The sequence below is a fragment of the Petromyzon marinus genome, chromosome 4 (genome assembly GCF_048934315.1).
Source record: "Petromyzon marinus isolate PM22_M1 ecotype Great Lakes invasive population chromosome 4, UKy_Petmar_22M1.pri1.0, whole genome shotgun sequence".
NCBI classification, from domain to species: domain Eukaryota; kingdom Metazoa; phylum Chordata; class Hyperoartia; order Petromyzontiformes; family Petromyzontidae; genus Petromyzon; species Petromyzon marinus.
The window spans coordinates 18823270-18839801 of NC_133670.1; the positions used below are offsets into that span (position 1 = coordinate 18823270).

Below are 16532 nucleotides of genomic sequence, written 5' to 3' on the forward strand. Positions count from 1 at the left end.
TCAAATCCTCAAATTTAAAACGCTTAAAATAATGCTTCACTGGAATGTATTTTTTTTTATATAAATCACAAATTCACGTGTACATTGGCTGCCAATTTGTATTTCGTAAATAATCGAACATTTCTCTTCTGTGCGCAATGGCTAAGTGTGAACATTAAAGGTTACGTTTTAGAAAGAAGGCTTATCTGCATGCTGTCTCCTTTGGAAGCAAGTCACAAGTGTAACACGTTTTTGCTTCAAAAGACTGTCACGATAAAACACCTGTCAATGCTTCAAATATAAGCACAGTTCAGTCTCTTAGGTACATTTATTTCCAGAATGATTTGTCACTCTATTACAATGGCTTGTGCTGATGGACCGTGACGTTAAGGAGTTGACCTTTTTGAGATCAGGCTGGCATTTCATTGGGATAAAAATGTGAAAAAATGGTACAGTACTGCTTATCTTCATGTATTTGCTCATTCATGCTACTATAGTTTAGTCTTAAACACATGAGATGGAATGAAGGGTTTTCCCATCATGGATATGTCATAATTAAGTCCCGTCGTATAAAAAAACAAACGAATCTCTCGCCACTTTGGAACATTATAAATTATCTTCTTCTGAAAGAAAATACTGGAAGTAATTGTTCCAGTCATGTAAACCTTCTGAGTGGAACTTTACTTTAATATTTCCTTCCCATTAGTATGCAAATTATGTTTTTTGTGTTTTTTGCAATCTGATCGATCAGTATATAACACAACTTAGAAACAGAGTTTGACCATTAAGAAAATAAAGTGTGCTTGGTTAGAAGGGATGATGATGTTTGATGGATGAGACTGGTGATAGGATAAAACGTGCTCAAACGGATGATCACAGCATGGAGTGGAGTGACATTCAGCTCATGTGTAAGAGCGAGATAGACTGTGGCATGCCAAGACTTTGATGGATAGTGGCAGTGTGAGGAGGCATTACTCCAGCAGTGGATAGACCATGGCAGATGATAATGTATCAAGAATGTTCATTGCAAGAGATCTGAATAGCAAATACAATTCGCTTTAAAACATTCTAAATAAAATATAATGCTTATTATAAATAACAATTGTTTTCATGAGAAATGTTATGCGATCAGACTAAAATTATACATTATGCTTGTTCTGCTTTGGCTGTTTGGTGTCAATATTGACTCTGCAGCCTAAGCTGATTGTGGTGCTGGTTATGGGATTGAATTATTCAGCAAATGCCACATTGTCCGAGCAATTTTCTTGTATGAAAACCAAATGACCAAATGACTACCTGGCGCACATGGTTCCAAAGCAGATGTCACATCATCTGTGGCATATGTGATGTTCCCTGAATTTCTCTGAACAATACGTGACAATTCATATTCACCCTTGCCAGGCGTGAAGGTTGTTCGGTTAGCGCGGGTCAGTGGAGGGGTGGGGAAGCCAGTACCGATTCAGACATTATTCTCCACTGACGTTAACGATGGCCGTGGATACAATTCCTGAAGCCGGGTTCAAAGCACGGTGCGCTCAACACTGCGACACCACTCCACCATCCTCTAGCTTTCACCTTCCCCCCCCCCCTCCCTGATATTTAATCAAGAAATGGACTTTAATTGCTGACTCAGAAAATCGTTCCTTGTTCACTCACTGATCTCAAAATGGGTGTAACCTTTTGGCTAATTGGGGTCAATTACAAATGCGAATGTCATCTGGGACATGGTCAAAGAAACGTGGCTGATATAATGAAATGCTTTATTATCACTTACTTTAAATATGCTTTGTATCTGAGCATTTTTTTCTAATTTGCTTATAAGGAGAATATGTTCATATTTAAGCTTATGGCTTAAAAATAATGTGTGTATACAGAGCATATGTTCAGTAGCTAAAATAGAACCTATCCAATAAACTGAATCTTACCGAATAGGCTCAAAAACTAATCAATTGCCTCATCATTACATTTGATTTTACTTTAAGACTTATATGCTCATGAAATATCTTGCAGGCACACACTCCTGTGTCATATTTTGTTGTCTACAACATAAAATAGGAGGTACATTGCTTGAAAACCATCACGTACTGTTGTTGAAAATGGGAATAATAATCTGTAATGATATATTAACTTCACGGACAATGTAACCTGTACCAAAAATTCCCATTCTCTGTTTTCATTTCAAATAAATCATGCTTTAGCACTCCAGTGATCATTTTGGTGACCTTTCGCCATCCATGATGCTTGATGCTATTTAAACATGTTTTTATTTCGTATCTCAAAAAAGATTGTGTCACTTGTTATTAAAATTGTGACGACATTGACATTAAATCAAAGTCTGCCATATAATTCGTTGAGGAAATGGAACAGCAATGTTCCAATGAATGACATCTCGATCTTTTCATATTATTGGGTACATATGACTCACTGTAAGTAGTGGTTTGAATATACAACTTACATATATTTGTATATTTTGCTCCAATATTTGTTTTACTTGTATCATTATTCTTATTATGCTTGTTTCCCCAAGAAAGCCTTACTGATTCTAAATATTCTTATTCAGGAGGGTTCTGCCAAGTTGAGTAATTTGCAGGTGCATTTTTAGCATTTGGATGTGTCGCTATCCTGCCACCCAAGATAATGTTTATTGATGGCTGATGGTCAAGAATAATGCAGTGACACCCAAGGAATGGAAAGCGTCCGAGACTGTCCAAGAGGAGATGGAGAAATGAAATCAGGTTATACAGGTCTTACGTCAATTACTGTATGATTATTGCAGGATCGTGAGAGATGGCGTAGTGGCTTGGGGTAGCCTTTAGCCTGCAGTGGATTGATCGTGATTAATTATGGTTGTAAATAATCTCATGTAGGGATAGTCCACTAATCACTGAGAAAGTTTACGGTCAGTGGTTGAATCAATCAATGTTGGGTGGGGAGGTTCTCAAAGTGTTAGGTCTGTTAATATGCATCCATCTCCCAGTGATTCGATGGATTTTCACTATCCTGGCCATGATTCGATGAAAAAAATATTATTTTACGTAATATTTCCCACTCATACAAAAGAGTGGAACATAGCATCCTAAAGTTGCCTTCAGAGCAAGTGGTTAGCCTCTTTTGGGCGTACATACTGACCTTTTCATTATATATAATGGGTTTTTGTTTGTTTGTTAAAGTTGCTCAAGGTGATTGCCGTAAATACTTTTTAATTTCCATTTGGTAATTGTAAAACTGGAAACGATAAAATTATACCCTCAATGGTTTTATCTTTGTTCACCAAGCTTTAGGAAGTGCTGGAGTTGGCATATTTATGATTAGTCAGCAGGTAATTACAGTGAGGGAAAAAAGTATTTGATCCCCTGCTGATTTTGTACGTCAGCCCACTGACAGAGAAATGATCAGTTATAATTTTAATGGTAGGTTTATTTGAACAGTGAGAGACAGAATAACAACAACAAAATACAGAAAAACGCATGTCAAAAATGTTATAAATTGATTTGCATTTTAATGAGGGAAAGAAGTATTTGACCCCTCTGCAAAACATGACTTAGTACTTGGTGGCAAAAACCCTTGTTGGCATCACAGAGGTCAGACATTTCTTGTAGTTGGCCACCAGGTTTGCACACATCTCAGGAGGGATTTTGTCCCACTCCTCTTTGCAGATCTTCTCCAAGTCATTAAGGTTTCGAGGCTGACGTTTGGCAACTCGAACCTTCAGCTCCCTCCACAGATTGTCTATGGGATTAAGGTCTGGAGGCTGGCTAGGCCACTCCAGGACCTTAATGTGCTTCTTCTTGAGCCACTCCTTTGTTGCCTTGGCCGTGTGTTTTGGGTCATTGTCATGCTGGAATACCCATCCACGACCCATATTCAATGCCCTGGCTAAGGGAAGGAGGTTCTCACCCAAGATTTGACGGTACATGGCCCCGTCCATTGTTCCTTTGATGCGGTGAAGTTGTCCTGTCCCCTTAGCAGAAAAAACACCCCCAAAGCATAATGTTTCCACCTCCATGTTTGACGGTGGGGATGGTGTTCTTGGGGTCATAGGCAGCATTCCTCCTCCTCCAAACACGGCGAGTTGAGTTGACGCCAAAGAGCTCCATTTTGGTCTCATCTGACCACAACACTTTCACCCAGTTCTCCTCTGAATCATTCAGATGTTCAATGGCAAACTTCAGACGGGCATGTATATGTGCATCGCAACGTCTCAGATGAGTGATGCCGAACGTTGTTGTTTGATACGGCTGCTGCTTTTATTAATAGCTAATGTACATTTGCATTATAATAAACTAAACATGTGCAATGCATCCAATCAGTTGAAATTTAGTTTTAAGCTCACGATATCTGCATGGAATCATGCGTATCAGTGAATTTTCAATTTATGAAAATTACACGTAGATTATAAACTAGGGTTCTGGATTTAAAACACACAAGACAAAACATGGGAAACGATACAAACAAGATGGTGAAAACAAGACAAGAGAGAACATATTATTGAATCGAATACTGTAGTAATTTGAATTATAGCATTGGAATTGCTGAGGGATGAATCATTACACACATGGCTGTGGCTGCCTGAGTCACAATTCAATTGAAAATGTTACTATTTTATAGTGGATAATGTGGAATTGATTTTGGCTGCACATGTAATGAGTCAATTCGTGAATCGATTATTATTTTTTTACGTGGTTTTTCAGTTTCATTTATTAGGTGTAGCCCTGTGAGCCATGGGGCTCTTGACTCGGGTGCAACCGCAACAAACAAAACCATGAACAAAGAACATCTTAAAGTGACTACGCGCAACAGAAAAATCCAGGAAAAAACAGCAAAGTCTTCCAGAAAAAAACACCGTATATCAACGCTGTGTGCAAAAATCCCAGTGGGATGCAAGTCAAACAATAACAACCATAAGACATATTCTTAGTTTTTTCGGTAAAGTCACGTTGAAGAGAAACAACAAAATAACAACGTGACTTTACCGAAAAAACTAAGAATATGAATTACTGCAGTCACGAAAGCTTTAAATCAAAAGCATAAGACAATTTAGGTTAAAGTTATCAGGCTAACTCTGTACTTCAACAAACAAACATGGCTAAAACATACGTTTTCGAAATCACCAAAATAAAGCTATAAACACAATGTAACAGTGATCATAGGAACTGTGATTCAAATTTAGCAATAAACTATATACATCAGATGTACGACCAAACTTTGCAGCCATAGCTGGCAGCATGAGTCACTCCATAACAGCAGGAGTATCAGCAGAAGTATAAAAAAAATTCAATGCACCTTTAAAGATCAGCACACTATAATCAAAACTCAAGATCATACTTTGCAGCAGTCATCCAGAGCGATGCATTTGATTTCAGGCCACTCTGCATAGCAGTGGCAGCTAGGGGTGAACAGCTCCTCGAGAGCAGTTTTGAGTGAAGCTCTCACAGGTAGTGATCCAAGTTGCAGTTTATTGGCGATAGCGTTCCAGACCCTGGGGCATCAACAGCAAAGGCCCTTCCTCCAGTATTTGTAGGGCAATAAGGAATGTGAAGCTGGTAAATGAGCAGGACCTTAGGTCACATTTGTTCTTTGAAACAGAGAGGAGATCCAGTAGGTAGTCTGCTGATTTTTTTGTAAGTACATCGTGAATAAATAAGATCTGATGCACAAGCCGCCGATTATTAAGAGATGTTAAGTTTGACCCAATGTAGAGATCGCAGTGGTGGGTCCTATATGGGCAGTTCAATGCAAATCTTAAGGCCGAGTGATAAATTGAGTCAAGCTTCTTCAGTACAGTACCGGGGGCTGGTAATGTGGACCATAATACCCAGCACTTTGGAGTCAGTGTCGGTGAATTACACAGATGTGTGAGCCGTCCCAACCCACTGGGTTGTGAGCAGGTCAGGAGATAACAGCACAGCAAACACATTTTTATTGTGCACATATTTCAGTATTTTCTTGTCGTGGATTTTTTCCAGTTACAGTCGTTTACTAACATTGAAAATGCAACGATTGGGATATCTCATCTTCTTAAAATCGGGTCAAGAAACTTGATTCAGTTAAGCTCCCTTTGAATTGCAGATTTGATCAGTTGGGATCGAATTTTTGATTGAACCGCTCCACATGTTGATTTAAAAAAAACCTGCATAGAGGACCATGTTTTAACACTGTTTTACAAACAAATGAGTAGTTATTTGTATTTCACCTTAACTCGATGACGTGCTGTGCTAGATGTATTTGTTAACTATCTTGGTTTCGCCTGCAATGAGTTTCACCCCTGCCCCCCCCCCCCCCCTCTCTGGCTATGTTATAGTGCATTAGTATAAATTCCTTGTTTAAAAATAAGTTCATTATTTTCACTGGCTGTGAATTCTAATAGATGCTCAACTTTTGAATCTCTCATTCCTCAGCCAAATTTGCCAGTCATCGACCCATCTCTGCATTAGAGTCACCCTTACGATGTTATAATGCACTATACTATCACATTAGAGTGTGTAGTAGCTCATATCTTTAGTCTTGTGCTAAATTTGTGATGTTTTTAAAAATGTAAAGAGTGCCACATTGTGTTCTTAATTATTTTAAATGATTAGTTTGTACAACTGAAACTATGCTTACCCTTTACAGTATTAAATATGAGCACTGCATAAATTTGAATTATACTGCCTGCATATGCTTTGGGTTAAAATTCATCTCAACGATTCACCTCTTCTCAAGCGAAAATCACTCGTAGTCTTGTCATACAAAGGGTGGGTGGGCTCATACATACAGAATTTACCATTCAAGCAATATTCGTCGAGAAAAAACATATGTAAAATGTAAGCGTTATTTCCAAATCTGTTTTATAACTGTTTAAAAAAAATCACGTTCATATCTACCATTAGTATCACTGGTGCAACTTGCGTGCGTTTACTTGAATTGAACAGTCCGGGTGGGTCATATGTTCCTGTGAATACAACATGTCTGTCCATGACAACCGGTGATTGGTGTTGGCACTGTGACCACAGATAAGCCTTGGGCAAGGAGAAAGTTCTTTTTTTAGTTTTTTTCGCACTCCCAACTGATAATGCTGTGGCTGTGAAAGCCACTGGCCCCCAGCACATGGGAACTGTCGTCACGTTACAGTAGCGTTGAGTCAATATCTAGAGAACAAGGGCATGACAGGGAGCAAGTAAAACATAGGTGGTGGCCAGTTGGAGGGATGGGATGCAAAGGTATGCATGGACCCATCTGGGTATTTTTTCTATAGTTTTTTTGTTGTTTATTTTCAATTTTTTATATATATATGCTGCCTGGGATGTTTTATAACATTTACATGTCATGTATATTTTAAAGGTATGTTTAGTACATCGAAGTTTATGACATTGAATAAACTCTTTTAAGTATTTTTTTACGTCACGTAACATTTTTAAGCACATTTTAATTAACTAATGTAACAGTCAAACGAAGTTAAAAGCATGGTCTGCTTAGTTAAAAAAAAATCCTACCTGAAAAATATTTATTTTAATGCTTAAAATACAATGCATGCATGCATATTTTTATCGCTCTCTCCAGATCACCCTCGCTCATTAGCTTGGAGAGATTCAAAACCGATTCCATTTCCGTATTGCAGTTCACAGCATCTCCTTAGTCTACAATGCCAAATGTGAGGAGTCCCTTGTACGGGGCACGGCTGCCTTATAATCTGATGTGCCGTGCGCTCCGAAGGTCCTGTCGCTGGGAGCAGACGTCCTGCCGGAATATAAGCTGCAGGCGCCGCGCATCCACAAGTGGACCATCCTGCACTACAGCCCTTTCAAGGCGGTGTGGGACTGGCTCATCCTTCTGCTCGTCATATACACGGCCATATTCACGCCCTACACGGCTGCCTTCCTGCTGAGCGATCAGCAGGTGGAGAATGAGCGACAAAAGTGCGGCTACTCCTGCAACCCGCTCAACATCGTCGACCTCATGGTGGACATCATGTTCATGGTGGACATCTTCATAAACTTTCGCACCACCTACATCAACAAGAATGAAGAGGTGGTGAGCCATCCGGGCAAGATTGCCATTCATTACTTCAAAGGCTGGTTCCTCATCGACATGGTGGCAGCCATTCCCTTTGACCTGCTCATATTTGGCTCCGGCTCTGGCTCTGGAGAGGTGCGTACGAAGTTGTGTTCTTTTTTATTCATCAGTAGAAAACCCTTTGTGTAATGATACTTTGAGGAAATCTAAACTGACCCAGGCGATGCTGTTGTTATCATAAGTACTCTATGTCCAATGCTTTGTGCTTTTGAATTCCCTAAAGTTATTTATATTCTGTGGTATGATAAGGATGTTCATGTCACATCTACACTTCCCTTGACGTCACAAAGGTCATGACCAAATTATGTGTTACATTCTGTGAGTGAGCACACTATATGGAACAGGCAATTTGTCAAAACATCCCAGCTGTGTGAGACTCTAATTTGACAATTATGACCATTATGTGTTCTTCTTCCACAAGATAAAATGCATATCTTATTATTGTTTTTAACAGTAAGATGTATTTATATGAATATTAACTTTCACTGGAATGTTAAGGTGGAAACAAATATGCATTAATAATAGTTCGATTGATAATACCATATATTTCTATATGACATCATTGATGGTTATTTCATAACAATATCATATTATATTTCGGCTCGTTTTATTCAAATAAGTCATGGGTGTTACAGCTTAAAATATTTGGAAACATTTAACAATGAAACGTTTGTTTTGTTGTCTATGTGCTCCCCTGATGATGCAATATAGCTCTGGATTGGTGGACTGGGTGACTAGATTAAGGAATTCATCAAAACTTCAATGACAAAACGTTGATTTCATGCTCTCTGAACGCGATTATTTTCGTTGAGTTTCGATTTAAAGCTTTCGTGACTGCAGGGATTCATATTCTTGATTCTTTCGGTAAAGTCACATAGAAGGGAAATAATAAAATAATGCAAATAAAAAAATACAATTCTCACGACGTTTCGATTGCAACACAAGCAATCATCATCAGGTGTGAAAACCACAACAAGAAAATTTAAAAAAATTCACACCTGATGACGATTGCTTGTGTTGCAATCGAAACGTCGTGAGAATTTTATTGTTTTATTTGTATTATTTTATTATTTCCCTTCTACGTGATTTTACCGAAAGAACCAAGAATATTTTCGTTGAGTTCAGTGAAATCTATTCTCGGCCCATTTATTGATTTATTTGCCTTTCAGTTTAATACCCTAATGGTGGTTATGACGATACCATATATGTAAAATAATCATATCAAGCTACATGCACTCGACTTGTACTGTTGAGTTCTGTGCGCATATTATGAATAGTTTGTGTTGTATTATTACCGTAATAATGTTTTGAACAACTCCTTCATCGATTCACGCAACTTTTTTGTTTTACTTTTGAGTTAAATAACTAGAACATGGATCTGACTTTTACTTGTGTTTGTAAATATGATTAATATTATGCACCTTCGTGTTGACATGAATTTTATTATCAGTACCACTACTGGGGGTTTAGACTCAAAGTAAAAATCAGTTAATAATTCAGTTGAATTCAGCTAAGATGCTTTCAGTGATTCATATATATAATTTTCCATCAAAATGTCAGGCCATACGTGGCTGTATGAAAGGAAGTCGGTTCCGCTTACATGTTATCATTTAGTGAATGTCACTCGTTTTTATAACTGACCCATATCCCCTTAACACATTGCAAAAGTAAAAACCTAGGAGTGCTAAAACATGACATCACAACATACTTCCAGCACATTCAGCCACGTTCCACCAAAGCGGCTCATCTCATATTGGCACGCACGAGACGTAGTACCAAACAAGCACCAGAGCAGACATTTACAAAAAAAACACAAGGACAAAGATCCCCCATATAACCTTAACAGACTGTAGGGGCAAGTGCTATTATCTCGCACCTATGAAGGCCGGCACGGTACACGAGGGGGTGGGTGGCCAGCACCACGCCCGACCGCCTTAGTCTCTCCAGTGGCAATGTTTACTCACACCGCACCAGATACTCATGTTGAGGCTGAGTCGACCTAGGAGAGGCCCAGGACCGGTTCAGATAATCGTCACTGGTGTTGGCCGTGAGCGGGAATCGAACCCGGGTCGCCGGGTTAGTAGCGCAGCGCGTTAACCGCTACACTACCGCTCCCCACACACACATACACACACACATACACACACATGTCACACACATACACACACATACACACACACATACACACACATACACACACATACACACACATGCCACACACATACACACACATTTCACACACATACACACACATACACACACATACACACACACATACACACACATACACACACATGTCACACACATACACACACATGTCACACACATACATACACACACACATACACACACATACACACACACACATGCCACACACATACACACACATGCCACACACATGGCAGGATCAAAAGGACACAACGGTTGCGAATTATTACATTTATTTTATTTAGTACTTCATTACTTGCTAGTTTTTAATTATTCAGCAACCTTGAATTGAAATTACTCTTTCACGCATCCTGTTCATGGTGCGTGTGACCTTGTCAGCTTTGCTGAAAGATATGACGCATGCTATGATTGATTACGTTCAATTATATGGCTTCTCATTTTGCTCAGGCAGTTTTACATGCCTTAAGCAGTTGTGAGATATACATTTCTGTTCAATACGATGATTAGGGTATACTTTTCTAACGATTTGCTGGAAGGGAAAAATCTTCAATCATGAGCTGTGTTTTTTTTAAATAACATTCAGCAGTAGATAAGTGAAGTACCTTTAAACGTAATTGACCACACTTTTAATTTGAAGCTTCTTCATTTTTGAAATTCATAAGATCTTTAAGCATTTCGCATTTTTTGGGTCAATATATAGTACTGCAATTGCCAATTGCAAACAGGAATACATTTAACAATAACATGCAGAAGTGTGTTTGTCTCAAGAAATAATGTTGTTCAAGCCGGTAATCAATTATTGTGACCAATATGACATTGTAAGCCTTTGTTAAAAAAAAAAAACACCACAACAAATGCATGATTAAACTAAAGCAGTGTTTGCAGTTATCACATGAACTCAAAATACTCTAAGCAGAGGAGCCTCACGTATTTAATCCACCCTGCCGTAATTTATTATACTCTGGATTGCACATGGAGAGTCTTCTGTTCTGCTGCTGCGACTGGGAAATGCAGATCTGCTGTCATAACCCCACTTTGTTTGCATGCACCTGAAAGCACAGCCAATAAAATAGTGTGCTCATGCTTGTGAACGTCAACAAGAGCATTGCCCAGCGGTAGCGCGTTCGCCACTTGCTGCAAAGTTTCGGCTCATGGTTCGAATCCAGCGGCCGCCCTGATTATTATTGCTGTGCGTAATCACCATCATAATACTACTACGCGTTGTCTGCTTCACAGTGAACGTTAAAGATCCCGCTGACATCTTCACAAGAGCAGGCCACCGTGTGTACCGATTTCACAGTTGATATTTGCAACATAAAAAAAAACACCCGCAAACTCCTCAATTGGGATTAAACATCATAATCATAGGCCCCCTACTGGCAGACTAATGTTGCAGGTCACTATTGCAAATGGGACTATCCTGATCTTTTGAGTTCTCACCTGCTTCAACAAAACATGAACTTAATGAGTTTCTGAAGCTCCTGAAGAAGCTCCCAGCACATGGATCGAAACCAAATCTGGAGCGAGACATTTTGACAAATGTGTAGCCGGATGGTACAGCACTGATTGTCACATCGCAATACCATTGGAGATGGTGACGGCTTGGCGAGGCCTTCATCTAGCAGTGGATAGATCATGGCTGTTGATGATGAATCACAAAATTGTTTAGTGGGGTGCAGGATGGGTAACAAGAATTTGACTTTTAGAAATATATATGCTGGATAGCTTTTCAAATTCATGTGCCTTAGAAAGTATGTTTGGCTGGTGCCTCTAACACGTAGTTTGACGTTGAAACACTACCTGGAGTGTAGACAAGTAATCATGCTTCACTTGATTAATGATTAATGAGTAATTTATGTCTGCGGTAGCGTTCCTGATTAGCACACAGACTGCCTGCATCCACCTCTCAATCAATGGCATTGCATTAGTACAAGCACAAAATAACCCTGCAAGACTAATTCAAGGTTACCGAATTCATCAACCCTTAACTGGCATGACAGTTAAGTAGAACCAAAGAATAGAACCAAAGAGCATGGATCCTTGTAGTCACGAAAGCTTTAAATCTAGAAGGGGTTACACTTATTTGTGTATTGTATTTTCCCATTGAAGTACAATATTTTGCTCTGGAAATATTATCGTCATCATTTATTATTCATGTTACAAGTAAGCAAACAGAAATCCATCGTACATGTTGAATGAGACTGTACTGTACAGTACTTTAAACATGAGCTACGTTGTGTTAATGGACTTATTCATGGTCTTTATTTACTTATTTCAAGATATCACAAAATAACTGATATATATGAGACCAGTAAGTTATTACCAGCTCAGTGATCTCTTTTGAATTATTCATTTGTGTAATTCACTTCATGCTGAACAGCACAGCATATGATATATTGGATTTGCCATCCGTGTTCTGAGTGTCAGAAGGTCATACAGTATTAATATTTTTCAACAAACCAAATATAAGGTCTTTGGCATTTGCAGGGGTTATCTAGAAATGGATACACCAGCCGGTGATGCACACATCTTTTTCCATTAACCGTGTGCAGAAGCCTTCCCTCGGCAAAACACCGAAAATACACGTTTCAAAACTGCCATGATTGCTGGCTAGTGTCGTCACTTCACTTAGACACGTGTTCCGCTTTTACCGCACCCTCCGTGATACATACTTACACCTCTATTAAATGCTGATGAGTTACACCTTCCCTTGCTGATTTTCACATTTTCAGAATCAATGGGACATTTTAAACCAAATAAGAGCAGATTGAAACGTTTTGGCTCGGTACCAGAATGGCTTTTTTGATGAGTTTTCTTAAATAACTTTTTTTTGCCTGCGCAATTGGGCATTTGTGGACTCCTTTATGGTGCTCAAGCTGATCTGTATAGTTAACGTGACATGGATTTTAGGCTGTAATGCTACGCGCAGATAAGTCTGATTTTAATTTCGTGGGGATTTGATGGCAGTAAATTGCGCGTGAGGAACTGTAAAAGCCGAAGAGCAGCGGCTTAAAGAGAAGCATTATGTTAACTAAGCTCAGTGTCGAATACCCGTTCACATTAAAAATTAACTGCTAATCAGTTGATTCACAAAATTACGTAACAATTATGATCTTTACAACAAGAAAAAAATATCCTGTTTGTGTATATTTTTATAAATATGTGTACGGGCGTACATGTGTGCTCGATTGCGAGGCATTCGCCCTCCAACAACAATGGAAGCCGAAGGAGCGATGCTCACAACAATGTGCAGAGCACCCAGTGGATAAAATATAGCAAGCTGGTGCAGTGGAGAGCACAGATGGTGCATCTGCCGTTCAACTCAATCAGTTCACCCATAACATCCATTATAGTGGTGTTTTTGGGTTAGATCGCGTAAATATATAAATGTGTCGTTAAAACCCGCCACCACCCGACACGGCCAACTGGTAAGGGTTGTCACGTAAACAGAACGTGGCCAATTCGTCACTAGTACAGCACACCGGTGTGTTGTTGGAGAGCCAAGCCACAACATCTACAATCTGAGTACGACGTTTCACCAGTTATTACAACTAGCTTCATCAGCCAGATTTGTGGAGGAGTCTAACTGTTTTGTTCCTTAAATAGAGGCGTAGATGTGGTGACCACGCTTCGGCATGTGCATTACGCGAGCCCTTTGATCTTGTCCTTCCTGTCTGTTGTGTGTATTAAAATAGCCATACCAACGGTAATCCCTATTGAAGTATGGTGTCCTTTATAGGAATGCATTTAAACAATGTATTATTTGATCATTCGCTTCCACGCAGCGCTAAAGCGGTAGCTATCCGAACTGTTAAAGTTATTTGTATTTCTTTCAATTTCGATAGATTATCTAATTAGTCTTGGCCAGTAGTAGCTAGTTTTGCACGTAAGTTCAACATCAAAATCAATTTAGTGTCCTTGTTGGCACGCGTGTTCTGCTACCGCTGACAGTTGTATTTGGGAGTATTTAATATTTCTCTGATGTTCTTTTAGTCTCTTGCTGATCATTCGTCCCGTTTGCCCAACATAACATGTACCACACGTGCAGTTAATCCTGTACACACCTTCTGTTGATAGCTTCGGTAATACATCTTTTGTACCAGATATTACTAGTTGGCTGTGTCGGGTGGTGGCGGGTTTTAACGACACATTTATACATTTACGCGATCGAACCCAAAATACCTATATTATGGATCATATTGGTCGCGAAAGCCTACGTGTTAAACTAACCCATAACACCTGGGGTCTGTTCCATGTACACCTATAGCCTGGCGCAAGCACTGTGGTGACAAACACCGCTACTTAGTGGCAAATGACTCATGCCATTGTTGTCGTCGTTGTCGTTGTTGTTTGTGCTTGCACATAACGCAGACAACAACGCTCATCGGGCTGCTGAAAACGGCGCGGCTGCTGCGTCTGGTGCGCGTCGCGCGCAAACTCGACCGCTATTCCGAGTATGGAGCGGCCGTCCTCGTGCTGCTCATGTGCACGTTCGCGCTCATCGCACACTGGTTGGCCTGCATCTGGTATGCCATCGGCAACATGGAACGCCCCGTGGACAGGTAACGTTACCCGCATACAATACCCCTCTTGCCGCACCGTCCGGCTTTGGCTGCTGAGATGGAAGGACCTCCGGGTGGTTTTTTGTTTGTTTGTTCTCATTCAGACAAGTCTCTTTCTTGAATAATAAGGAACACAAAGAAACAATGGACACGTGCGCTCATTGTGGCCTGAGCAGAGATGTATAATTTAAACGATCGGTGACTACCCAAGTTTGTGTACCTTTAATGTCCTACTGTCGCAGCTTTTTTTTTGTGTCTGTACTTCATGCATGTGTTCATATATAGTCAATATTTGTTTGTACACAGTAAAAAGTTATTATATGAATGACTGTAGAGTTTGCGTCTCAGTTGGCGATTGTTCATTCTTCCAAAACTGACGAGGTAAGTAATCTTAAATGGTCTTTTTCCAGCTTTCTCTTAATCTTGAAGGTTGATCTATTGTTTGCCAAGGAAATTGAAATGTGCAAATGTAGCAGTGCTGGGATTCGGGTTTCCACCTCACAGAGGTACAACACAATCCAGGACATAATTAGAGGTGCGGGGGAAGGACAACAAACTAAACACAAAAAGCAGTTCTAAAGAAACGAGTTTTCAATCGAGATATTTTTAAGTGCATAACTCCAGTGACTTCTTAATATCAACTACTTAAAAAAATGTTTCTTACTGATACCACCAAGGTGAAGGCTACAATTTTTCCTTTTTTCCACTTAGGGCTACTCCATCTCGCAGGCCTGTCCTGTTTACCTTGTGAGTGTGAAATGATACAGGTTATGTTACTTTCCATGAGCGTGAAATACGTGGATTGTACCTCTTTGCTTCGCAGTTTAGCTAAGGATCGCATCGGGTGGCTGGATCAACTAGGTGGCCAGATTGGAAAGCCCTACAACGATACAGACACATCCTCAGGCCCCTCCATCAAGGACAAGTACGTCACAGCCCTTTACTTCACCTTCAGTAGCCTGACAAGTGTGGGCTTTGGCAACGTGTCGCCCAACACCAACTACGAAAAGATCTTCTCCATCTGCGTCATGCTCATTGGATGTAAGTTGAACGCGTTCTCCCCCCCCCCTCCCGCCTCTGTGAGTGCTCATTATTGATGAAACTGTGAGATGCATCCCTGCAATTGTTGCTCACATCACTGCTGGTGGAGGGACCTCCACAAGAGAAGACTCGAGAGAGCCTCTCTAGAAGGGTATTCGTCCTACTGTTGCACACTGGCCAGACATATTGGTGAGAGGTGGGAATACTCAACATCATCATAGGCTATCCCTTGCAATCGAGAATGATTATCTTCCCTAGAAAAGTTGGATTATCTGTGGGTCCGAAGATGGCTGAAGAGACCAATCTGGGATTGACAGATTCTGCCGCAACTCGGGCACACGTGTTCAGAAAGAGCGGGGGGTGCAACTGGATTAGTAAGTTGGGCTGCAGCGTGAATACTCACACTTTACTCCACCACATGTGACCTTGCGATCGACTAACTGCGGTGCACAGTACTCATTTATACTGCTGGGCGGACACCAGATCGCGCTGGGAGATCGAATCAGCGACCTCTGGACGACATTTTGCTGGTAGTTATAACCAGCATCATCTGGCAGTTAACAGAAATCGTCACACCCAACAGTTAAATGTTGTGGATTGCTCTCCAAAATACCAGTGTGTTGAAGCAGCAGTAAACTGGCACGTTTGTTCGCGTGACAACTTTATTAATTGCCCGTTGGTTGGAAGAGAGTGTATAACGCGCATTTTACTCACGCCCTTTGACCCAAA

At 40.2% G+C, this 16532-nt stretch overlaps 1 protein-coding gene across 2 annotated transcripts in view; it reads left to right on the forward strand.

Annotated features, from left to right (window-relative positions):
- The window catches only part of LOC116938546 (voltage-gated inwardly rectifying potassium channel KCNH2), a 173928-nt gene that overhangs the window by 141389 nt on the left and 16007 nt on the right, over window positions 1-16532 (forward strand). For both annotated transcript variants that reach the window (XM_076059679.1, XM_032945766.2), the window contains 3 exons: window positions 7672-8106; window positions 14572-14762; window positions 15586-15803. In XM_076059679.1, the coding sequence (XP_075915794.1) occupies window positions 7672-8106; window positions 14572-14762; window positions 15586-15803 (844 nt within the window). The remainder of the gene's footprint in view (window positions 1-7671; window positions 8107-14571; window positions 14763-15585; window positions 15804-16532) is intronic.